Consider the following 25,900-nt stretch of genomic DNA (forward strand, 5'->3'; position numbering starts at 1 on the left):
CTACCACCTTCGCACCAGGTAGGCATGTTACCAGGCGATTCTCATGCCCACCAGCCACCTGGTAGTCTCTATTCCTAATAATCGAATCACCAGCTATGATGGCCGACCTTAACCCTTCCCTCCTGGGCAGTAGCCCTTGGAGAGAGATCCTCGGTGCGAAAGGATAATTCACCACCAGGAGAGCAGGTCCTTCCTACAGGATCCTTTCCTGCTGCACCCAGGTAGATGCTTTCTGATCATGACACCTCCTTCCTCCAAGGCAGCATTAGGGCTGCCAGTATGAAGTTGGGACTTGGCTACTATGTTCCTGAAGGTCTCATCTATATACCTCTGTCTGCCTCAGCTCCTCCAGTTCTACCATTCTAGCCTTCAGTCAGATGAATTCAGAATTACTGGGTTATGTACTCCTACCAGGAGATGGAGATGGAGCAAGCTGATATCACAGTAAATATACCCCTGCAGTGATCTCAGCCTACCAGTATTCACTTCAAAAGCAACTGGGGACAGGCTCTTCAAAAATATTGATTAAAAATAACCAACCATGTCAATACTCAGCCAATAGATAACACTGAACTCCGATAAAAATATAACAGTAGTCTAGGGACTAGAGTAATACTTATCAGTAAATCCTATAACATGTAAGCACAGGAGGAATATGCAAGTACACGGCAGCCAAGAGAGGGAAGCTGGATTCATATGACTGTCCTAAAGAAAAGGAAATTATCAGGTAAGTAGTAATTTTTCATGTCTTAGCGTCCAGTCAGAGGAATCCAGAACAAGTGGGATGTAACCAAGCTACTCCCAAATAGGGTGAGAGGCTGCCAGCGGACCAGAAAAAAACCACACATGCAAAGGCTACATTGTCCTGGGCCCGAACATCCAGGTGGTGATAATACCTGGAAAAAGTGTGTAAGGAGGACCACGTCGCAGCTTGGCAAATGTCAAAGGGAGATGACAATTTCACTTCAGCCATGACACTACCTGAGCCTGAGTGGAATGAGCCAGAACCTGACTAGACAACGGCTTCTCAGCATCCACGTCTGCAGCCGTGACTACCTCCTTAATCCAGCGAGCTATGGTAGCCCAGGAGGCTGGCTCTCCCTGTCTAATACCGCCATGAAAGACAAACAGGCAATCCAACTTCCGCAAAGGTTTAGTAACCTCCAGATACCTGACAATATGTCTCTTGAAATCCAAGGGTCACAACAGACAATACTCTGCATCTTTCTTTATCCAGAGACGGCAGGGAGCTGGTCTGATTAAAGTGAAACCCAGTGACCACCTTCAGTAAATAGGAAGGAACAGCTCCACTCCTGGAGTCACCTGGAGAAAAGGCTCCCAGAAAGACAAGGCCTGCAATTTGGAAATCCTACACGCCGAACTGCTATAAGGAACACTGTTTTCAAAGTCAGCAAACGTAAGGACAAAGCATGTAACGGTCTAAACATAGGGCCTGCCAAAAAATCCAAGGCCAAATTAAGATTCCACAGAACACCAGAAAATGTAAAGAACGAAGATGTTTCACTCCTTTCAGAAAATGGGCCACATCAGGATGAGCAGACAATGATCCACCATTTACCTGACCCCTGAAACAAGCGAGAGCAGCTACTTGTACCTTTAAGGAAGAGAAACCTTTATTCAAGCGGAAAGATTAAATGATTTCTTTGCTTCGGTGTTTACTGAAGAGGATGTTGGGGAGGTACCCGTAATGGAGAAGGTTTTCATGGGTAATGATTCAGATGGACTGAATCAAATCACGGTGAACCTAGAAGATGTGGTAGGCCTGATTGACAAACTGAAGAGTAGTAAATCACCTGGACCGGATGGTATACACCCCAGAGTTCTGAAGGAACTAAAAAATGAAATTTCAGACCTATTAGTAAAAATTTGTAACTTATCATTAAAATCATCCATTGTACCTGAAGACTGGAGGATAGCAAATGTAACCCCAATATTTAAAAAGGGCTCCAGGGGCGATCCGGGAAACTACAGACCGGTTAGCCTGACTTCAGTGCCAGGAAAAATAGTGGAAAGTGTTCTAAACATCAAAATCACAGAACATATAGAAAGACATGGTTAATGGAACAAAGTCAGCATGGCTTTACCCCAGGGCAAGCCTTGCCTCACAAATCTGCTTCACTTTTTTGAAGGAGTTAATAAACATGTGGATAAAGGTGAACCGGTAGATATAGTATACTTGGATTTTCAGAAGGCGTTTGACAAAGTTCCTCATGAGAGGCTTCTAGGAAAAGTAAAGAGTCATGGGATAGGTGGCGATGTCCTTTCGTGGATTGCAAACTGGCTAAAAGACAGGAAACAGAGAGTAGGATTAAATGGGCAATTTTCTCAGTGGAAGGGAGTGGACAGTGGAGTGCTTCAGGGATCTGTATTGGGACCCTTACTGTTCAATATATTTATAAATGATCTGGAAAGAAATATGACTAGTGAGATAATCAAATTTGCAGATGACACAAAATTGTTCAGAGTAGTTAAATCACAAGCAGATTGTGATAAATTGCAGGAAGACCTTGTGAGACTGGAAAATTGGGCATCCAAATGGCAGATGAAATTTAATGTGGATAAGTGCAAGGTGATGCATATAGGGAAAAATAACCCATGCTATAATTACACAATGTTGGGTTCCATATTAGGTGCTACAACCCAAGAAAGAGATCTAGGTGTCATAGTGGACAACACATTGAAATAGTCGGTGCAGTGTGCTGCGGCAGTCAAAAAAGCAAACAGAATGTTGGGAATTATTAGAAAAGGAATGATGAATACAACGGAAAATGTCATAATACCTCTGTATCGCTCCATGGTGAGACCGCACCTTGAATACTGTGTACAATTCTGGTCGCCGCATCTCAAAAAAGATATAATTGCGATGGAGAAGGTACAGAGAAGGGCTACCAAAATGATAAAGGGAATGGAACAACTCCCCTATGAGGAAAGACTAAAGAGGTTAGGACTTTTCAGCTTGGAGAAGAGACGACTGAGGGAGGATATGATAGAGGTGTTTAAAATCATGAGAGGTCTAGAATGGGTAGATGTGAATCGGTTATTTACTCTTTCGGATAGTAGAAAGACTAGGGGGCACTCCATGAAGTTAGCATGGGGCACATTTAAAACTAATCGGAGAAAGTTCTTTTTTACTCAACGCACAATTAAACTCTGGAATTTGTTGCCAGAGAATGTGGTTCGTGCAGTTAGTATAGCTGTGTTTAAAAAAGGATTGGATAAGTTCTTGGAGGAGAAGCCCATTACCTGCTATTAAGTTCACTTAGAGAATAGCCACTGCCATTAGCAATGGTTACATGGAATAGACTTAGTTTTTGGGTACTTGCCAGGTTCTTGTGGCCTGGATTGGCCACTGTTGGAAACAGGATGCTGGGCTTGATGGACCCTTGGTCTGACCCAGTATGGCATTTTCTTATGTTCTTATGTTCTTATCCTGCAAAAATTCCAAAATAAGCATTATCTTGACCAAGGAAGGAAGAGCAGCTCGATCCTCACGCAAGGCCCCAAACACTCAAACTCGCACACAGAACAAGGAAGTAGAGAACTTTCGAGCTCTTAACAAGGTGGAAATCACTGCGGCAAGGTATCCACAATTCAGCAAGCAAGCCCTTTCAAGGGCCATACAAATGTAAGACAAAATTGAGTCATCTTCGTGAAGGACAGGTCCCTGCTGCAATGGGTTCCTGTGCGCTGGAAGTCAAAGAGGCGAATCTACAAGAAGCCTGTGCAGATCTGCATACCAGGTTCTCCTGGGCCAATCTGGAGCAATCAAGACGACCAGCCCCCTGCAACTCAATCTGCCCAACATGGACCACGGAGGAAAGGCATACAGCAACTTGTTTTCCCAACCATTCCTGCACTAGGGGCATCGATCCCCAATGACTTCGGATCCATTCAACGGCTGAAGAGTCACGGAAAATTCGTGTTGTGCAGAGATGCCAACACGTCCAGGAATGGACGACCCTAGCGAACTCGAATCAGCCTTGTCTGACAATGCCCACTCTCCTGGGTCCAGACTCTCTGCTGAGAAAGTCTGCTCTGATGTTGTCTTTGCCTGCAATGTGAGAGGCTAGGATCATCTGGAGATGCACCTTGCCCATTCCATAAGTTGATCTATTTCCAGAGACACCTGCTGGCTCTTGGTACCTTCCTGCCGACTGATGTAAGCCACAGTCGTTGCATTGGAAGGTGTATAGGTTGGATGAGTTATACAGTTAGGTCAGTAATAACAGAGGTTTAAAGGTTCAAGGTATATTTAAGAGGTTGTTATATATATGATGTGATGTCAGTTGCACATTGTCTTAGATATTTGAATGGTGTAAGTTATTTTGTTGATCGAGAGATGGAGCTTTCTTCTTGGTGTTGGGTTGGGTGGGTGTCTGGTAGTGTGGTTGATTGAGTGAGTTTGAGTAGGCTCTGGTGAACAGCCAGGTTTTCAACTCTTTTTTTGATGTTTGGTTGAGTTCTTATTTCGATTGGTATTGAGTTCCATAGGGTGGGGCTGGCAATGGATATGGCTCTCTCACGGGTTGTGTTCAGTTCTGTGGTTCTGGCGTGGGGGATTCTGAGGAGGCCTTGATTCGTTGAGCGTAGGTTCCGTTTTGGAGCGTAGATTTCGATGGATTTGCTTAGTCAGCTGTTTTGATGTCCTACGATTAGTTTATGCAGGATTGTTAGAACTTTGTAGTCTATTCGGTATTTTATTGGGAGCCAGTGTAGGGAGATTAGGGTTGGTGTAATGTGCTCGTGTTTTTTTGTTCCTGTTAGAATTCCGGCGGCTGTGTTCTGAAGGATTTGGAGAGGACGGATGGTAGCGAGTGGGAGGCCAAGGAGTAGGGCGTTGCAGTGGTCTAGGTTGGAGAAGAGTAGTTGCAGTACCTTTCTGAAATCATCCTGTGCAAGGAAGGGTTTAAGACATCTGAGTGTAAGTAGTTTGTGATGTATTTTTATTTATTTATTAGAAGCTTTTATATACCGATGAACATTGGGAACATCTCATCGGTTCACAGTAAACAAAAATGCAGCTAAAGAGCTTTACAGAGAACAATGAACAATCAATAATAGGTAACTAGCTTAACAAAACAAACAATAATATATAACTAGCTTTACAGAGAACAATAAGTAATCAGTAAAAGGGGGAACAAGAGAGGAAGAGGAGTGAGGAGCTGGTCAACTGGGGCAGATTGCAGAAATAAGAAAACAAGGTGGAGTAAGGGAGGGATCAAACAGTGAATAAAGACCATGGGATTAAATAATACAGGAAGTCAAGTGCATTAACATAAGTTAGTATTCAAAATATAAGGCAGGGGAAAATAGAATTAAAAGGGAAAAAGGCACTTATGAGTAAGCTTGTGTGAAGAGCGCAGTTTTCAGGTTCTGCTTAAATTTGTGACAGGGTTCCTGACGCAGGAAAGAGGGAAGTTGGTTCCACAAGACGGGTCCCGCCACAGATAGTGCCCGGGCTCTGGTGGAGCAGAGTTTATACTGCCTAGGGGAAGGGATGGGAAGTGTTGCTCTATGTTGCTGCCTAATGGGTCTGTTTGAACTGTGAAAGGTAAGGTGCTCAGGGAACCAGTGCATTGTAGAGATTACTTACCTGATAATCTCATTTTCCTTAGTGCATGCAGATGGACTCAAAACAAATGGGTATAGTGTGCTCGTGCTAGCAGTTGGAGACGGATCTGACGTCAGCACGGGTACATATACCCCCGCAGGAAGTGCAGCAATTCAGTAATCTTCCTTGCAAAAGCTGTAGCTGACCGATCAATTAAATGAACAGGATTACCCTGACCGATTGATAGTAGCTGGAGACCGCCAGTGTTCTCAACCAGAAGGCGTCGACACCCGGCAGGGTGGATGGCCTACTATAAGAAAACATGGCTTACCGTGAGTCGGTGAATCCCCATGTATACCGGCAGCCGGGCGGGATGCTGAGTCCATCTGCATACACTAAGGAAAACGAGATTATCAGGTAAGTAATCTTCACATTTCCTAGCGTGTAGCAGATGGACTCAAAATAAATGGGATGTACAAAAGCTACTCCCGGACTGGGCGGGAGGCTGCCCGAGGACCGTTTAGGATTGCCCTCGCAAATGCTGTGTCCTCCCTGGCCTGGACGTCCAGATGGTAGAATCTGGAGAAGGTATGGAGGGAAGACCACGTTGCCGCTCTACATATTTCTGCAGGCGACAGCAGCTTAGCTTCTGCCCAAGAGGCCGATTGTGCTCTGGTAGAATGAGCCTTGACCTGTAGAGGCGGTGGTTTTCCCGCCTCTATGTAGGCTGTCTTGATAACTTCTTTAATCCAGCGGGCGATGGTTGGCCGTGAGGCCGCTTCCCCTTGCTTCTTCCCGCTGTGCAGGACGAACAGGTGATCCCGTCTTTCGTACTGCTTCTGACATTTCCAGGTATCTGGACAGCAGTCTGCCGATGTCGAGATGGCGTAGCATTCGACCTTCCTCCGACTTCTTCAAACCTTCCGTGGTAGGCAATGATATGGTTTGGTTGAGGTGAAAGTGGGAGACCACTTTGGGTAAAAAGGATGGAACTGTGCGAAGATGGATAGCCTCTGGAGTGATTCTGAGAAATGGATCACGACAGGATAGTGCTTGTAGCTCTGAGATGCAGCGTGCTGAACACACAGCCAGCAAGAACACCATCTTCAAGGTTAACAAACGGAGGGACAGGCCTCGAAGGGGCCTGAAGGCTGATCCCGCCAAAAATTCCAATACTAGGTTGAGGTTCCACAAGGGCACTGGCCACTGCAGTGGCGGGCGAATGTGTTTGACTCCTTTCAGGAAACGTGAGACGTCTGGGTGTTTGGCAATGGTGTTGCCGTCACTCCTGGGACCGTAGCACGACAGCGCTGCTACCTGAACCTTGATGGAGCTGAGGGACAGACCCTCCTGAAGTCCATCTTGTAGGAAGTCCAAAATGAGAGAAATCTTAGCGGCATGCGAGTTGGTGCCTTGAGAGTCGCACCAGGCCTCAAAAACTCTCCAGATCCTGATATATGTTAGGGATGTGGAGACTTGAGTGCTCGAGGAGTGTATCTATAACCGGCTCCGAGTATCCCCTTTTCTTCAGTCTAGCCCTCTCAATGGCCAGACCGTAAGAGAGAATTGAGCCGGATCCTCTTGGAGGATGGGACCTTGCCGCAGCAGGTCCCTGTAGAGAGGCAGAGGTAGAGGGTTCCCTGCCAGTAGTCTTCTCATGTCCGCATACCAGGGTATTCTTGGCCAGTCCGGGGCCACTAGAAGAACATAGGCCTCTGTGTCGCTGAATCCTGTGTACAATGGTGCCCAGCAGGGCCAGGGAGGAAAGGCGTATAAGCAGGATCCCCTGAGGCTTCGGCTGTACCAGGGCAATCGATCCCCTGAGCCCGAGGATCCCGCCCTGCGGCTGAAATATCTGGGTACTTGAGCGGTTGGACCTGTCCGCTAAGAGGTCCATGGCTGGCGTCCCCCAGTGATCCACAATTATCTGAAAGGCTGTGGGTGACAGCTGCCACTCCCCCGGGTTTAGGCTTTCTCTGCTGAGGAAGTCTGCCGTCGTGTTGTCCTTCCCGGCAATGTGGACGGCGGAGAGTGTCCTGGGGAGATTTACTTCCGCCCAAATCATCAGGGGAGTTATTTCCAGGGACACTTGTTGGCTTCTGGTCCCGCCCCCTGACGATGATGTATGCCACCGTGGTGGCATTGTCTGACATCACTCTGACCGCTCGTCGCGAAGTCTGTGGGCAATCGCAGGCACGCTAGCCTGACTGCCCGTGGCTTCTAGTCGGTTGATGTTCCACCTCAACTCTTCTCTGGTCCACCGCCCTTGGGCGGTGAGTTCCTCGCAGTGTGCTCCCCACCCATCCGTTCAGGGCTGGCATCTGTGGTGAGCAGAATCCAGGTTGGGGAGGACATTCTTGACCCCCCGGCTTCATGTGGCCGGGCTGCAACCACCACCGTGGCTGATAACCAGCACTCTGGCCGGTAGAGGTAGGCGTACGGTGTAGTTCTGTGATTGTGAGCTCCATCGAGATAGAAGGGCGCGTTGCAACGGTCTCATATGAGCCCCGCGCCCATGGCACCACCTCCAGAGTGGATGCCATGAGGCCGAGGAACCTGTAGGTAATCCCGAGCTGTGGGCCGGCTGGCGCTCAGCAGGGCCTGTAGATGACTCTGGAGTTTTGACTTTCTCTTGAGGTCAGACTGACCTTGTCCTCTCGGGTGTCGAATTGGACCCCTAGATATTCCAGCGACTGGGACGGCTGTAGGGAGCTCTTGTTTATGTTGAGTACCTATCCGAGGCTTTCCAGAAGAGCTATAACTCTGTTGTTGCCCGGTGGCTCTCCTCCGGTTATTTTGCCCTGATCAGCCAATTGTCCAGGTAAGGATGGACGAGAATTCCTTCCTTCCTGATTGCCCGCCGCCCACTATACTATTACCTTGGTAAAGATCCGCTGCGCGGTGGCTAACCCGAAGGGTAAAGCTCGGAAATTGGGACGTGCTGATTCAGGACTTTGAAGCGTAAATAGCGCTGGTGATCCCGATGGATTGGGATATGCAGGTAGGCTTCCGACAGATCTAGGGAGGTGAGAAACTCCCTTGGCTGTACTGAATTCTTGACAGACCGTAGAGTTTCCATGCGAAAGCTGGGGACCTGTAGGTGTCGGTTGACTGACTTGAGGTCCAGGACGGGCCTGAAAGTGCCCTCCTTCTTGGGTACTATGAAATAAATGGAATAATGCCCAGAATTATCTCTCCCGCATGTACTGGGATTATGGCTTTTAGGGCCAGGAGCCTCTGTAAGGTCACTTCTAGTGTTGCTGCCTTGAGCAGTGAACAAGGAGATTCCAACAAACTTGTTCGGCAGAAGCCGAAAGAAATCCAGGTAATATCCTTCTCGGATGATGGCGAGGACCCACTGGTCCGAAGTAATCTCGACCCACCCTGCGGTAGAAGAGGGTTAGCCTGCCCCCTATGGCTGCTACCCCCGGATGGGTCGGCTGATTGTCATTGTGGGGTGTGGCCGGGGCCAGAACCCGAGCCGGTTCTCCTTGTTGTGCTTAGTCTGAAAGGACTGGTTCCCTGGCCTGGGAACGAGGTGCTCGATAGAGAGTCCTGTAAGGGTTGAAGCACTGCGAATTTCTACCTCTAGATGGTCTAGAAAAAGAACGCTGGCTCCTCCTCCTCGCTCCTGTCCTTCTTCTGGTAGATGGTGTAATGGGAGGCACCCCATTTAGTAAGCCCAGTTCTCGAGATCGTTGCCAAACAGTAAGGAACCCTTAAAGGGCATTCTTGTGAGTCGTGTCTTGGAGGACGAGTCGGCCGCCCAATTACGTAGCCAAAGCTGTCTCCTGGCTGCCACTGAAGAGGATACTCCCTTGGCTGCCGTACGGACGAGGTCGGAGGCTGCGTCAGTGAGAAATACGAGAGCTGATTCCATGTCTGCTCCCTGGGTGTTGTTTCTCGCCTGTTGTCCATGCGGTCATGCGAATCCTTGAGGGCCGCTCCCCCCCTCAACCGGAATGGTGGTGTGCTTCACTATTGCGTTAACTATGGCGTCTACCTTGGGACACGCCAGCAGCTCCTTGGACGCCGGATCCAGAGGGTAACATATGCCTGCCAAGGCCCGACCCCCTTTAAAATGAGGCCTCCGGTGCCTTCCATTCCAGATCGATTAGCTGCTGTGCTGCCTGTAGGAGGGGAAAATGGTGACCCGGTTGGCGCAGGCCCTCTAACAGGGGGTTCATTTTAGGGTATCCCTGGCCCGGAATGGCCAGTTCCCGACAGGCATTGGGAGACCAGGCCTGAAAGATCCTCTTTCCGAAAGAAGCGCCTCATGGCCGATATGGCTCTATCTTCCAGAGGGAAGTTCACCCTCCTCGGGGGGCTCCTCACCTTTCCTTGGAGCAATCCAAATCCCCACAAGGCGGGGCTGTCGGGTGTGAGTGGCTGCACCTAGGTCTCGAGGTCCAGGGACTGGATCAAACCGGGACGGAAGAACCACCATTCGAGGGAGCATAGTGCATCTGGACAAAGGCGTGAATCCTTTGATAATTCCACCCAGAAAGCGAAGCCGGATCTGGCCGTAGGGGGCAATACCGAAGTCTCTCGGATTCCTGTTGTTCGCGCTGGCCCGCTAAGTCTGGTGTGCTCCCTGAGAACTGCTGGGCTGGGGCCGGTCCTGTCCTGGGACTTCCATTGCCTCCTAACATTGGGCACATGTGAGTCTGCTTCCTCCCGCTCTGTGTGGCTTCTGAGGTTGCATTCTGAGCAGGAGGCTTAGAGCTTTCATGCCAGATTCTGGAGGTTGCCGGCTCTGCGGCCGCATGGGCTCTCTTATGGCTTCATATCGCCTGAAATTCAGTGTCGCCCAATAAAGTGCGCCTAACAGAGCCTTAACAGCATGCGCCTATGAACGGCGTCTTAGAAATGTGCGCCTATACACGGGCGCCTTATAAACGTGCTCCTATTACACGGGCATCTTATAAACGTGCGCCTAGACACTGGCGACTTATAACTGTGCGCCTAGAAATGGCGGCTTACAGTGTGGCCAATCGCGTGCTCCAACCGCGTGCGGCTTAGCAATTATCGGCGAAGGTTAGTAGGCAGGCAAAATGGCGACCTCCTTGGCGTGCTGCCTCGTAGGCCAGGCCCCAGTTAGTCCACACTTCCTCGGACACCAAGTAAAGATATACGCCTTACCTAGTCTTTTCGGCGCTTCCGGTGCTGTGACCCGAGCGGTCTCCCGGCTGCGGGGGGGGGGGGGGGGGGGGGGGAGAGGTGAGTACCTTCATCGCCGCGCATAAGGAAGTGCGCCCGCTGCCTCTAGGGCCGCTCACTGAACCCGTCTCGCTCGGGGGCCAAGTCCACGCCGGGACAGAGGCTGCCCTCCAGGCCGCGCTCGAACTCATCTCGCTCTGGGGGCCAAGCCGCGCCCGAGCCCTTCTCACTCGGGGGCTAGGGTCCCTGCCGCGAACCGGCCACCGACCGAGGCTCTCTCGCATCCGAGGGACCATGGAAAGTCAGCTCGGGAAAACTTAACTGGGTGAGGGAACCTCCTGGTATCACCACAGAGTGTGGGGGCTTGCTTCAATAGGTTTCTTCTAGGAATTTGGAAACACCGCTCAGCGAGCGTGAGGTAGCTCTAAACTGCTTTGGAGATGGAAATTACTGAATTGCTGGCACTTCCTGGCGGGGGTATATGTACCCGTGCTGACGTCAATCCGTCTCCAACTGCTAGCACGAGCACACTATACCCATTTGTTTTGAGTCATCTGGACAACAACACGCTAGGAAGGGTAGTAAGTTCTTATTCGCCTGTACGTACCTGGATCAGTCCAGACCGTGGGTTATGTCCCCAATCCAGCAGATGGAGTCAGCCAAAACTTTGAGGGGGGCGTCACCATAAGTAGAACTACCCCCTCTGCAGGAGTTCAGTATCTTCTGACTCCAGCAGATGCGAGTAGGGAATTTGGAGGGCTCCCAATTCAGCATAAAGCTTTTAACTTTGTCTTTGGCTGCCTTTTCTTGGGCTATTGCCTATTTCTTTTGAATCAGGTTTGAATCAAGTTTGTTTAAAAAAAAAAAAAAAAAAAAAAAAAAAAAAAAAAAAAGAACTGATTGAGTCAATTAATTAATTGAGGGGGTTCAACTTGGGGGAGGCGTGGCTTACCCTCTGTTTGTGTCTTCCTTGTTTTCTATGCTACAGACGGGGGTAAGTTGGTGTTTCTTTTACTTTATCAGCTCCCCAAACTCCCCTGGTACCTCGCGGAGGCCGACAGCACCGGCCTCCTTCCGCGCTTGCCACACTGTCAGCGGCCATCTTGAGCGCCCGTGGGCGGCTCGGAAAGGCAGGCAGGCAGGCTTTTCTTCTTGGCGGGTAGTGCGGCAGGAGGGCCCCCCCGCGCCTTCTTATTCCTCAGCGGGCAGTGCAGGGCATCGGCGCCCCCCCGCGGCGGCGGCGTTTCGGCTCGCTGGACCCCGAGGGCTCACTTTTTTGTTCTTTTTGAGCACTTTCGTTTGCGCGTTTTTTTTCGGCGCTGCGATGCCGCGGCCCGACGCGCTGCGCGGCTTGCGGCGAACCGGGTCCCGCATCTCCAGGGGAGGCATCTGTGCCCGGTGGTCTTCCCGGGGGGGAAGGCACCTCACAGCCCGTTGCCGATTTCTTCTTCCTTTCTCCGCGCCTCTGCCCGGGAACGCCGGGGGCGGGCCCCTCCCCCAGGCCTGGCGGGAACTGCGGCCATCTTGAGCGCTCTCGGCGCCCCGAGGCACCTCAGGAGAGAGCGAATGACAGGGGAGTCGGAGCCGGACTCGCCCCCCGACCTTGCTGCCGGAGCAGGGCCCGCAGGGGCAGGAGAGGCGCGGACGTGCCCCCCTCCAGAGCCCCCGCGGCGAGACCGGGGTTTTCCCCCGAGTTTCGTCCTACTTATGCACAACGGCATACCTGCAGGGTCTGGATACACCGGTGGACCCCCCCCCTGCCAAGATATGCCGGACCTCGCCTTCGGCTCAGGCCCCCCCCCGTTGCGGCGGGAGCGGGGGCCCCTCGCTTTCCCGCACGTGCTCGGGGTTCGCCAGCGACAGGGGGAGCGGCGCCGGACCCAGTGGACCCTGACCCGGACTTCATGGATCTGGGGCAAGGGGACGCCACGACGGAGGGGGACGATCCGCGTACGCTGCGCCTTTTCCAGAGGGAAGAGCTGGACGAGCTCATCCCACGCATCATTCAGGAGCTGGATCTGGATCCGCCGCCTGACCCGCCTGCTCCAGTAGCGCCGGCGGTGGTCACATCCTCGAAGAAAGGAGATCCGGTCCTGGCGGCCCTGCGCCCGAGGGCGCGGGCTTCCCATTCACGACTCGTTCCTGCAGCTCCTCACGAGGGAAGGGATACCCCCGAAGCGACTCTGAAAGTGGGTCCGTGCCATGGAACGGCTGTACCCGCTACCTCAAGATTTCCTGGATCTCATCAAGGTTCCGAGAGTTGACTCTGCAGTCTCGGCGGTCACGAAGAGGACGACAATCCGTGACAGGGGGGCACGGCCTTGCGGGATACGCAAGATCGCAAATTGGAGATCTTCCTGAAAAGAGTCTTCGAGGTCTCCGCGCTGGGTATGAGAGCAGCAATGTGCAGTTCACTCGCCCAGCGGGCAAGCCCTCCTGTGGGTTCAGCAACTTCTCACCCTCCCAGGATCTGCCAGCGGGCGGAGGCCGCCCAGGCGGACAGGTTAGAAGCTGCAGTGGCGTACGGGGCGGATGCCTCGTATGACCTGTTCCGCGTCCAGGCAAGAGCTATGGTCTCGGTGGTGGCGGCCAGGCGGCTGCTGTGGCTTCGCAATTGGGCGGCAGATACGTCTTCCAAGTCGAGTCTGGGCTCCCTACCCTTCAAGGGGTAAGTTCCTCTTTGGGGAGGATCTGGACCAGCTCATCAAGTCGCTGGGGGAAAATGCGGGTTCACGCCTCCCGGAGGATAGATATCGCCCTTCCCGGGCGTTTGCCTTCGTCCCGGACTAGGGCCAGGGCGCAGCGGCGTTACAGGAACTACAGGCCGGGGGGGCTCCAGGCCGCCCGCTTCCCGGTCCCAACCCTGGTCGCGCTCCTTTCGCGGCCGCAGACCCGCGCGCCCCGCTCTCGGGACAGGTAACCCCTCCTCCAAGTCCTTCACAATGATGCCAGAGTCGCCCACTCCACCGTCCCCAGGATCGGGGGGCCGTCTGAAGTTTTTCTACAGGGAGTGGGCGCGGATTACTCAGACCAGTGGGTCTTGGACACCGTAAAGCTGGGTTACGCTTTGGAATTTGTCCGGCCACCGAAGAGTCGTTTCGTATTTTCCCCTTGTGGCTCGGCCCTCAAGCGGCAAGGCGGTGCAGTCAACGCTGAACAGGCTTCAGGAGATAGGCGCTATTGCGCCCGTGCCCTTCGGAGAGGTGGGCTTGGGCCACTATTCAATCTACTTCGTTGTGCCAAAGAAGGACGGGTCGTTTCGGCCCATTCTGGATCTCAAGGAGGTCAACAAGTCCCTCCGAGTGCTCCGTTTTCGCATGGAAACGCTGCGGTCGGTGATCGCAGCGGTGCATCGGGGGAGTTTCCTTGCCTCCTTGGACCTCACGGAGGCTTACTTACACATCCCCATTCGGCCGGATCATCACCGTCTTCTGCGATTCAAGATACTGGACCAGCACTTCCAGTTCATAGCTCTCCCGTTCGGACTGGCGACGGCACCACGCACCTTCACCAAGATTATGATAGTCGTGGCTGCGGCTCTCCGGAGGGAGGGTATCCTGGTTCATCCCTATCTGGACGATTGGCTCATTCGCGCGAAGTCGTTCACCCATGGCCAGGCGGCCGTGTCCAGGGTGCTACAGTTTCTACATTCCCTGGGATGGGTGGTGAACTTCTCCAAGAGCTCCCTCGTACCCTCACAGCGCTTGGATTTCTTGGGAGCGACCTTCGACACCCGGCTGGGCAAAGTCTTCTTGCGACAGGACAAGGCGCTCTCTTTGCGGGATCACATACGACGATTCTCTGTGTTACCGGAACCCACCTCATGGGATTATCTGCAACTCCTGGGGGTGATGGGATCCACCATAGATATGGTCCCCTGGGCGTTTGCACATTTCCGGCCCTTGCAGTGGGCGCTCCTCTCCCGTTGGAAGCCGGTCTCGCAGGACTACCAGATGATTCTGCACTTCCTCAGAAGGCCAGGGACAGTCTGGGCTGGTGGTTGGATCCGGCGAACCTAGCCCGAGGCGTGTCCCTCGACTTACCGGATTGGGTGGTGGTAACCACCGATGCCAGTCTAGCGGGCTGGGGCGCGGTCTGCGATCGCAGCGCCACGCAAGGAACGTGGTCGGCGGTGGAGGCGACGTGGTCCATCAACCGTCTGGAGACCAGGGCGGTCAGGCTCGCCCTGCGGCATTTTCTCCCGCTCCTCCGAAACCGCGAGGTCAGAGTGCTATCGGACAATGTGACCCACCGTGGCCTACATCAATCGCCAAGGAGGCACGCGCAGTCCACAGGTCGCGCTGGAAGCAGCGCTGCTCATGCAATGGGCGGAGCGTCATCTCGTCCGGCTGGCAGCGTCACACATCGCCGGGGTGGACAATGTTCAAGCGGACTTCCTCAGTCGTCAACGGGCTGGATCCCGGGGAGTGGTCTCTGTCCGACGAGGCGACGCAGCTCCTCGTTCATCGGTGGGGGGCCCCCCCACCTAGATCTGATGGCATCCGCTCTAAACGCCAAGGCCTCCCCGCTTCTTCAGCCGGCGAAGAGAACGCGGTGCCGAGGGGGTGGACGCCCTGGCACTCCCATGGCCGGCAACATCTGCTGCTCTAATAAAACGCTTTTCCGCCGTGGCCCCTAGTAGGACGGGATGCTCCGCAGAATAGAAGGACATTCGGGGACTGTGATCTTCGTCGCCCCGGAATGGCCCAGGCGACCTCTGTTCGGCGGACCTGCTGCAGCTGGTGGTCGACGGCCCCGATCAGGCTGGGGCACCTCCCCTTCCTCCTACACCAGGGCCCGGTATTTTTCGAGCAGGCAGAACTCTTCTGTCTTGCGGCCTGGCTTTTGAGAGGCGACGCCTCCGGCGCAGGGGGTACCCGGAGGCGGTAATATCAACGCTGCTGCGGGCGCGCAAGACGTCCACGTTGGTGGCCTACGTTCGCGTCTGGAAGGTGTTCGAGCGGTGGTGTGCCAGCCAGGACACTAGCCCCACAACGGCTTCGGTCCCTCAGATCCTTCAGTTCCTGCAAGACGGGGTGGACAAGGGACTAGCCTACAACTCGGTGAGAGTCCAAGTTGCCGCTCTTGGTTCGTTGTTGCGTGATGGGGGGTTTCTCTTGCAGCACACGGACATTGCTTTCGGTTCCTCAAGGGTGTCAAGCACCTCCGGCCTCCGCTACGGGATCCTTGTCCCTCCTGGAGTCTCAACCTGGTGCTGCGAGCCCTGTCGGGGCCTCCGTTCGAGCCTTTGCGCACCGCGACACTCAAGGATCTCACCTTCAAGGCGGTATTTCTGGTGGCAATCTGCTCCGCTCGGCGTATCAGAGTTACAAGCGCTATCGTGCAGGGAACCCTACCTCCGGTTCTCCGACTCGGGAGTCTCGATCCGCACCGTCCCTTCCTTCCTACCGAAGGTGGTCTCTGCTTTTCATGTGAACCAGACGGTGGAGTTGCCGTCCTTCTCCGACTCCGAGCCGAAGTCTCTCCGACTCTTGGATGTTCAACGCACACTGCGTATATACCTGGAGGCTACCAACGAGTTCCGGACTTCCGACCATCTATTTGTCCTTTGGTCCGGCCCGAAGAAAGGCTCCCAGGCCTCCAAGACAACCATTGCGAGATGGCTGAAGGCGGGTATTGCCGCTTCCTATGTTGGGGCGGGGCGGACGCCTCCGCCTGGCGTCGTAGCGCATTCTACAAGGTCTCAGGCGGCCTCCTGGGCGGAGGCGCGCTCGGTCTCTTCCCAGGAGATCTGTCGGGCGGCTACCTGGAAGTCGTTGCACACGTTCGCGAGGCATTACCGCCTACACCTCGCCTCTTCAGTCACGGGACATTTTGGTGAACAGGTTCTCCGAGCAGGCCTCGCAGGACCCCACCCGATTTAGGGAAGCTTGGGTACATCCCACGGTCTGGACTGATCCAGGTACGTACAGGGAAAAGAAAATTATTACTTACCTGCTAATTTTCGTTCCTGTAGTACCATGGATCAGTCCAGACGCCCACCGCTTTTGGGTTTTCTACTCCTGCTTCATCTTGCTCGTGGGAACGGTAAGGGTATCTGTACTTCTCCACTTGTCAATTTTTCACTGTTGTCCCAGCATCAGCGCCTCACAAGTTGATGTGTTGTCTTTGTTGCCTCCTACCCGTTGTAGGACGCCCACTGTTAGTCTGTTATTACAGTTACATGGCTGGTTGTTGCCAATTTTCTATAAACTTGATTCAATGAGGGGGTTCGGGTTTTTCTACTCGGGCTTTGATATACTCGATACTGAACTCCTGCAGAGGGGGTAGTTCTACTTATGGTGACGCCCCCTCAAAGTTTTGGCTGACTCCATCTGCTGGATTGGAGACATAACCCACGGTCTGGACTGATCCATGGTACTACAGGAACGAAAATTAGCAGGTAAGTAATAATTTTCTTTTTCCTAGCATGTGGATAGATGGATTCAGGACCAGTAAGATGTACCCAAGCTACTCCGGAATAGGGTGGGAGGCTGCCCACGGTCCAGTGAAAACCAAACGTGCAAAGGCTGCATTCTCCAGGGACTGCACATCTAGACGATAATACCCGGAAAAGGTGTGTAAGGAGGACCACGTTGCATCTCGGCAAATGTCGACAGAAGACAATCTAACCTCCACCCATGACACTGTCTGAGCCCTAGTGGAATGAGCCCTAACCTGGAGTAGGCAACGGCTTTTCAGCAGCCACCTACGCGGACATGACTACTGCCTTAATCCAGCGAGCTATTGTAGCCTGCAAAACTCCTTTCCCTCCACCATGAAGGACAAACAGGCGATCCATCTTTTGGAAAGTTTTAGAAACCTCACGTCTTGTCTCTTGACATAACTACAAGCAGAGACGGTGGACGCAGACCTGCAGTGCATACGTATGAGGCACCATCAAGTGCATGGAGCCATCAAGCATTTATGAGTTACTTGCTTCATGATAAGATACGTCCGTGCTGCGGATGGCATTTGATTACTCACTTCATATAAGAATAATTTCAAATTTGTTTCAAATGTGATAAGTCACTCTTGAGCCCCTGAGGCAGCCACTGGGAAGTGGTGAAACTCTTCCTGAGTCGGGTGGTTTTATTGTTTTTATACATCTCCAGCCATTAAAGAATTTGAAAAAGACTTTCTTTGGCATCTACTTCCTTACGTTTGCTCACGGCTTTTTTAGATTGCCTACCTTGTTGTTTTTTTGGGCTCTTGACATCCAAAGGATACCACAGGCAATATTCTTCTGCATCACTTTCCTTATCCAAGGACAGCAGGGAAATGGACTGATTCAAGTGAAAATCCGAGACTACTTTAGCTAAGAATGAAGGAACAGAACACAGCTGTATCACTCCTGGAGTCACCTGAATGAATGGCTCCTGGCAAGATAAGGCCCACAGCTTGGAAATTTGACATGCAGAACAAATCACCACTAGAACAATGTTTTCAAGATCAGTAACTGCAATGAAAGACTATGCAGCGGTCGAAATGTAAGGTCCGCCAAGAAATCGACCACCAGTTTAAGACTCCACAAAGGAACCAGTAACCACAAGGGAGGACAAAGATGTTTCACTCCCCTCAAGAAATGGGCCACATCAGGTTGAGACGATAAGGATTCACCATTCACCTGACCCCTGAAACAGGCAAGAGCCGATAGCTTGTACCTTTAAGGAATTAAGGGCCAACCCTTTAACCCATCCTGCAAAAATTTCAAATAGAGCAGGATCTTAACTGAACGAGGATGAATAGCTCGATCTTCACACCAAGCCGCAAACAATCACCAAGCCCGCACATAGCTTAAGGAAGTGGAGAACTTTCAAGAATATCTACACGTCAATAAGTGAGCCCTCTCAACAGCCATACCGTAAGACAAAATTAAGTTGGATCTTTGTGAAGGACAGGCTCCTGCTGCAACAGATTCCTGTGTGGCAGAAGAGAAAGGGCGTTCCTACCAGGTCTTCTGGGCCAATCTGGTGCCACCAGGAGAACCATTCCCCTGTGGCGTTCTATCCGAACTATTCTGCCCAACATGGGCCTTGGAGGAAAGACATACAGCAGTTTGTCTTCTGGCTAGACCTGCACGAGATTGATACCCCAGGACTTCAGATCTCTCCCTGCAACTGAAGAATCGAGGAACTTTCGCAGTGCGAGAATTTGCCAGCAGATCTATAAACTGATGGCCCCAGCGATCCACTATTAGCTGTAACTCCTTGTCTGAAATACCCATTCTCCTGGGTCCACACTCTCCCTGCTGAGAAAATCTGCTCTTACATTGATTTTTCCTGCAATGTGTGATGCTGTAATCACCTGAAGATGCATTTCTGCCCATTCCATAAGTTGGTCTATTTCCTGCGATACCTGCTAACTCTTGGTTCCTTCCTGCTGATTAATATAAGCCACTGTGTTGTGTTGTCAGACATTCGGACCGTTCGACCCTGCAGTCTGCTGCTGAACTGCAAGCACACCAACCGGACGATCTGCGCTTCCAGCCGATTGATGTTCCAGAGAGACGACTCTGTATTCCAGCGCCCTTGCGCTGTTAGTTCCTGACAGTGAGCTCCCCAACCTTGGAGGTGTGCATCTGTCATGACTTCCAATCAGTACAGCAATGTCAGGGAAAGCAGAGTTGCTTACCTGTAACAGGTGTTCTCCCAGAACAGCAGGATGTTAATCCTCACAGATGGATGGTCATCTGGTTCTTCACCGGAGCAGAGGAAGATGACCCGGTCTTGGAGTGGCCCGATGTCGGTGATGGGAGATCCCCTGTACCTTGATCATCACAGCAGGGTGCTGAGGGAGAAGGCCCCGAGTCAGATCGATCCCAATGACTCGACGGAGCCGATTGTTTGGAACCAAACAAGTGCTCCTTCTTGTCCAGGCGGGCATGCCGGCCTTTGGGGGGGGGGGGGTCATCTGAGCATAGCACTGGGAGTCATGGGAAGGCCCCAGGCAGAGGACGCAAACGTCGTGCAGGTCCGTAATGGACACAGTCCGTGGACACTAGGGGCACGTCCGAAAACCGGTCGCCATTGAAAAAAAGACGGTACGTGTCGGTGGCCAGCAGCCACCAGGAGGTAGACGCTTGGGAACCAACCGCAACAATGCGAAAAATGTACCTACCAAACACCGGGAGAACTGATTCACGAGGGACTCCAATGGCAGGGAAAAACTGATAAAAACAGTGAATTTCTACCATGAAGGGAAAAAATACTAAAGAGCTCCTGAAACCGTGAGGCAACAGCACCGCAGAAAAAAAAGAAGACTAAATGGGGACCCCGCGTGGCTGTGAGGTTAGTGGCATGCCAGGCTCCATCTGATGATGTCATCCATTTGCGAGGACTACCATCCTGCTTGTCCTGGGAGAAACTCCCTTTCTCAGATGATCCACTTGCAACCACCACTGGAGGTAAGAGCAGAATTCCATTGGCAGGTCGAACCGAATCGAACAGTCCTTTAGGCTGCGGGTTCCAAGGAGACAGCAGGGAGCGCTGAAGTGGATGCTTATGCGCCATCACCCACAGCACCACTTCCAGGGTTGCTGCCATCAATCCGAGTACTTGTAGATAGGACCACACTGTTGGGCGTATAGTGCTCGCCAAAAGACACACCTGAGAAAGCAACTTTTGAATACAAGCTTCTGGCAGAAATACTTTGCCCTGCATCATGTCGAATCATACACCCAGATACTCCAGCAACTGAGATGGCTGAAGACTGATCTTGGCTAGGCTCACCACACAACCAAGCTCCTGTAAAAGGGAAATCACCTTTTGGGTCACCAGATGTCTCTTTCATCCTCTTTCAGTTCTGCCGCCAACGCCAATCTTGGAAAAAGTTCACCATCTGCTGGAGACGGAGAATACTGGCAGGCTGATGTCACTGCAGGACTATATATACTGTGATGTCAGTTTGCTCCATTTGCTGGTAGAGGTGCATAATCCACTGGACCTGAATCCATCTATCCACATGCTAGGAAATGTGACTTTGCAAATTAAACATTTTCAAAGCAGTTTTCAATTTTCTTTTTACACTTTGTAGGAAATGAGAGCATAGGGTGCGCTGTCTAAGATAAGCCACTTGTCACAAGATTTTTTTCCAGACTGCTAACACTAAATGATAATTAAAAGCAACTGTGCTGCCAATGACACATTAAAAAATGTTCAAATGTCTCATCTACCAAAATATTTTTCTTTACCATATTTTACTATTTGAGTTTTATTTTCTCTAATCAATCTACGATCAGGTGATGCAAACCTTCATTCTATCTACAAAAGGCATCTTTAATATTCCAAGACTTTCTTCTCATCTTTCATTGATAAGTTTCTAATGTTATTCTAAACAGCACTATTCCTAAAATGTGCTGGATAATATTTTGAATAACTATTTCACAACTAACGTAGTAGTAAAACTTAAAGGATGTGAATTTTACCTGTGAATAGTACCTTACAGGTACACATGGTCAGGACCTACATCACTAAACAAGCGAAGCTCTTTTGTGTTTATGATAAAATGTAACCCAACCTTTTTGGCACCTGTTAGAATGTACGATAGTACGCATTCACCCATCCTAATCTATGTGCCTACATGTAAACCACTGCGATGGTATATAACTTAGTGACGGTATAGAAAAGATTTTAAATAAAATAAATATACTACATACTGAAAAATCCCTGAAAAGTGCATCAACTACCATACTTAATCCAGATCTTCAAAAATCTCTCAAAAAATTGACTTAATGCTAAAAAAATAAAAGCTTGAAACAAATGGAAGTATCAATGGGCTGAGGACCAGGGAATCCAGAATTCAAATTCTACTTTTCCCATTGATGGTCCTTCTGATCTTGGGCAAATCACTTCAACCTTCATTGACAGACACAAATTTAGGGGATCATTCACTAAGCCATGAAGGAAAAAATACTACAAGACTCACAAAGTCATTGAAAATGACCTTGCAGCTTTGTGAATCTCATGGTATTTTTCCCCGTGGGAAAACAAATTGGCCCACAGCACTTTCCCATGGGGAAAAATACTGCAGCAGTGAAGGCCCCTCAACCCCATGTGATAGCTGCCCCAAAACTGTGGGGATGCCTTTGCTTAACACAAACAGCTCCCCCCCCCCCCACGAGTTGTAAAAACCCCAGGGGGGTTTGCTTAGACTTCATGACCCGCTGCCCCCCCACCACTGTCCTTCAGGTAGCCTGTAGTTTGTTAAAAGGAAACAAGACAAACCTTCAGCAATAAAGGCATAAGCTCCACCCCACCCCTTCACTGCAAAAAAGTCCCCAAAACCCAGGACCCCCCTTGAGACCACCCTTTTTTTCAAAAACAAACAGTACACTGGACTACCAGGGCCATGCCCAAACCCCCCCCCCCCCCACCACCACCACACACAAATAAAGCTCCCTAGGGTCTAATGACTTCCCGATCCCCACCTCCTGGATTCCCCCACTTACTTTAGAATCTGCATCGGTGGTGCAGTGAGGGCCCAGAGAACCCCTAGATTCTGGCCCCTTTAAGGCTAAGCCTCCTGAATAGTAGCTAATTTCCAGTCAAATAATTCGACTTGTGAAATTTTTGGGATAATGCGAGGTATTTCTTGCCAAAAATTTCATTACTTGATTAAGAATCTAAATGCTTCATTCAGTAAGTTGCATTAGTCCATTTGGCAAGCCATAGTATTTGATTAGCATAGTTTTGGGTAGTGATGAGCTCATTTAAATATATACTATGCTGGGACTCAGATAATGCGAGGCATTTGAAATACCTCACATTATCCCAGCGTTAGGCATTTTTCGCACAAAAAAACCGTAAGAAAAATGAACTAATGCAACTTACTGAATGAAGCATTTAGATTCTTAAGCCTTCTGAGGAAGAGAAATACCTACTTTCAAACTCACCTTGAAATCAGATTTGGAAAGGCAAGTAATCAAACAAATTCAAATCTAGTTTGCTGAATGAAAAGGGTAGGTTTTAGCAGGTCTCGCTATCACAGATCACAAGTAAGCAATTCTGCGAAGTTGTAGCTTTGAATAGCATGGTCAGTGACAGCAAATGGAGATGATGTAATGAAACCAGAAATAAGCTTCAGAACACCTTATAGTTGTGGAGTTTGTCAGTAAGTTGTAAGATATACAAGCCAAAACCTAACAGGCTACATATTACTTACAATTTGTATTCGTCTGTCATCATCCCTGAGAATATGGAGCAATCTCTCTGTAAGCGAAGATATATGGGATGTTGAAGTATTAGGAAGGACAAGAGTCTCTTGAATAACTGCTAACAGACGCTTCCTAAATGAACGGAAAAAGTACTGCTTTTATTTAATGAAACACTTGGATAACAGGATAAATCTTTTCATTTTACTCAGTTTGTGAAACATTTATTGCAAAAGGAGAAATTGCTACATACCTGATAATTTCCTTTCCTTTAGTGAAAGGTAGGTCAATCCCAATAAGTGGGTTATGCACCTCTGTCAGCAGATGGAGACTGAGCAAAAGCTGACATCACGGCTATAATAGTCCTGCCCTGACATCAGCCTGCCAGTATTTTCTGGAAAAGAAACTGTGGACAAACCTGATTAAACTGGAACATTAGCAACAACCATTCATGTTTCTCAACCAACAGGACCACTCAGCTCAGCCATAAAAAGGCATATACCTAGCAAACTACAGGCTGGAGAAGCCACTTACCAGTTATCAACAAAGAGCAGGAATATTACTCTGCATTGCTCGCTCAAAGAAAACTAACCACAAAATCCAACTCCGGCAGCCGAGAACGGGTCTGAGATTGGCCTATCCTTCACTAAAGGAAAGGAAATTATCAGATAAATAATACATTTCTCATTCCTAAGCATTTGGGTAGGTCAATACCAAAGAGTGGGGTGAACCAAAGCTAATCCTGAAAACAGCAGGAGGCTGCCAGCAGCCCAGTCAAAAACAGTTGCGCAAAAGCAACGTCTTCCCTAGCCCTAACATTGAAGCAGTAATGCTTGCAGAAAGTGTGCAAAGACCATGTCGCCACTCAGCAAATTTCAGGAGATGGCAAATCAGCAAGTTTGTCTTAGACTTCAGGTCTCAAGTCAGATGCTTTTAGCCAGGCCCACCTCCTGGCGCTGATTCCCGTCACCGACCTGTGAGAAGCTGTTTCAAAGGAGTCGTAAGCAGCACGAACCTCATGTTTCCCAGCCTCAAGGCCTTTCTGTAGTATGGCATTGAGACTATCTTGCTGTTGGGGAAGAGAGTCTGCTATTCCCTGAACCTGCTTCCAGAGATTCCTTTGATACTGTGTCATGTACAATTGGAATGCAGCTATTCGTGACACTAGCATAGAACCCTGAAATATCGTGCAACCCAATATATCAAGGAATTTTTGGCCTTTGCCAGGAGGTGTTGAAGAGTGTGGTCACAGTCTTCTGGCCTTCTTTTGTGCAGACTCAACTACCACCAACTGATGTGGTAGTTGTGGTTTTTGGAATCCATAAGAGCATAAGAACATGCCATACTGGGTCAGACCAAGGGTCCATCAAGCCCAGCATCCTGTTTCCAACAGTGGCCGATCCAGGCCATAAGAACCTGGCAAGTACCCAAAAAGTAAGTCTATCCTATGCTACTGTTGCTAATAATAGCAGTGGCTATTTTCTAAGTCAAGTTAATTAATAGCAGGTAATGTACTTCTCCTTTACCAACCATAATAAACCACAAGAAATGCTCTCTCAAGAAGGTTATTTTTTCAGATGTCATACCTTACCTCAGCTTCAATTTCATCATACAGGAATTGTTTCTTGAATTTTGTGAGTGCATAATGTGCACTGTCATTGTAAAGATCCAATGAATAGAGAACATACTCCATCATATGTTGGACCAGATAAGTTGCACCTGTCCTTATTTACTGGCTGGACAGCACAAGGATGCTCCCAGAGATGATGTTGGAGATCCACTAGCACTTCATGTACAGGGATAGCCATGACTTCTTTTGGAACATCACCAAATTGGAGAACTTCCAATGTTTTATGGCATGTGTCTTCCTCTGTAATCAGATCAAAGGGGATTGTCTCTGCCATCTCCCTAACAAAATTGGCAAAGGAGAAATCTTCTGGGGGAGATTTTCTCCTTTCTTCTGGAGGAGATGATTCTGATAAGATATTCTTCGTGGATGTGTCTGTGTCAACCTCTTCCCATGTGTCAGAAAAGGTCTCTAGTCGAGATCCTGAAGGAGGGAAGAACGTTGGTACTGTAGGACGTGTTGGCATCGATGGATCCTTCGATGGCCTCGATGGAAGATGTGGTGGCACCGATGTGGGTTTCAGCGGCACCGAATGCATCAAGGGAAAACTAGGGCCTCTCAGTCCTGAGAGCCCTGATGGACCAGGCATTGGTTCCGGCATCGGTGAAAGGGGACTGGAGTCCGTGCCTTCATTGTCTGAGGACCCCGGAATGGAAATCTGGGCTTTCAGAGGCTTTGCGGGTTGCTTTGGCAATCGGTGTGCCCGGGTTGTGTTGGAAGGGCACGATGAGTGTATCGTCTGGTCAGCGACGGTGCAAATATCGATGGCTCTGGTGTCTGCCGGTATGGGGGCCGGCATCGATGGCTGTAAGTCTCTGAGACCATCGAGCACTGCCTGGCAGATGAAGCTGTCCAGTTCCTTCCTGAAAGCTGGTGTAGATATTGCAGCTATAGGGGGAGGCAGGCTAGGCGCTACCGGCACCTCCACAGGGACCTGTGGGGGCTCAGTATCCAGCACAGATATCGGTGGGGATCGCCTTGGTTTCTCGGGTGGAGAGGGGTTAAGGGCTCCTCTACCCATGTCCTCTTCGCAATAGGCTCAATAGCCACCAAGGCCGATGCAGTGTCGGCACAGGGAGTAGACTTGCTTCTGTGACTGTGTCAGTGCTTGGTCCGGTCTTTCTCCAGCACAGAGGAAGACGATACAGATGCCTTAGACTGAGTCTGTGACAGTCACCGCTGCCCTGGTGCTCCCGGCAAGGTTAGATGACTAATTTCTTCAATGGTCCTGCCGGTGACGATTGGGTGGACGTCGATGGAGTCAGCTTGATTTTAAACAGGGTGTCCATCTTGTCGAGGCGAGCCCGCCTACCCTTCGGAGTATTCTGGGCACAACTTGGGTAGTGAGAAATGTCGTGTGATGAGCCGAGGCACAGCACACAGACATCAT

General features: G+C 50.5%; 1 protein-coding gene across 2 annotated transcripts in view; it reads right to left on the reverse strand.

The window, feature by feature from the left end:
* The window catches only part of NCAPG (non-SMC condensin I complex subunit G), a 455,902-nt gene that overhangs the window by 280,335 nt on the left and 149,667 nt on the right, over positions 1-25,900 (reverse strand). For both annotated transcript variants that reach the window (XM_029590425.1, XM_029590416.1), the window contains exon 10: positions 22,895-23,018. In XM_029590425.1, coding sequence (XP_029446285.1) covers positions 22,895-23,018 — 124 coding nt within the window. The remainder of the gene's footprint in view (positions 1-22,894; positions 23,019-25,900) is intronic.

Source organism: Rhinatrema bivittatum, chromosome 1 (genome assembly GCF_901001135.1).
Source record: "Rhinatrema bivittatum chromosome 1, aRhiBiv1.1, whole genome shotgun sequence".
Taxonomy (NCBI): Eukaryota; Metazoa; Chordata; class Amphibia; order Gymnophiona; family Rhinatrematidae; genus Rhinatrema; species Rhinatrema bivittatum.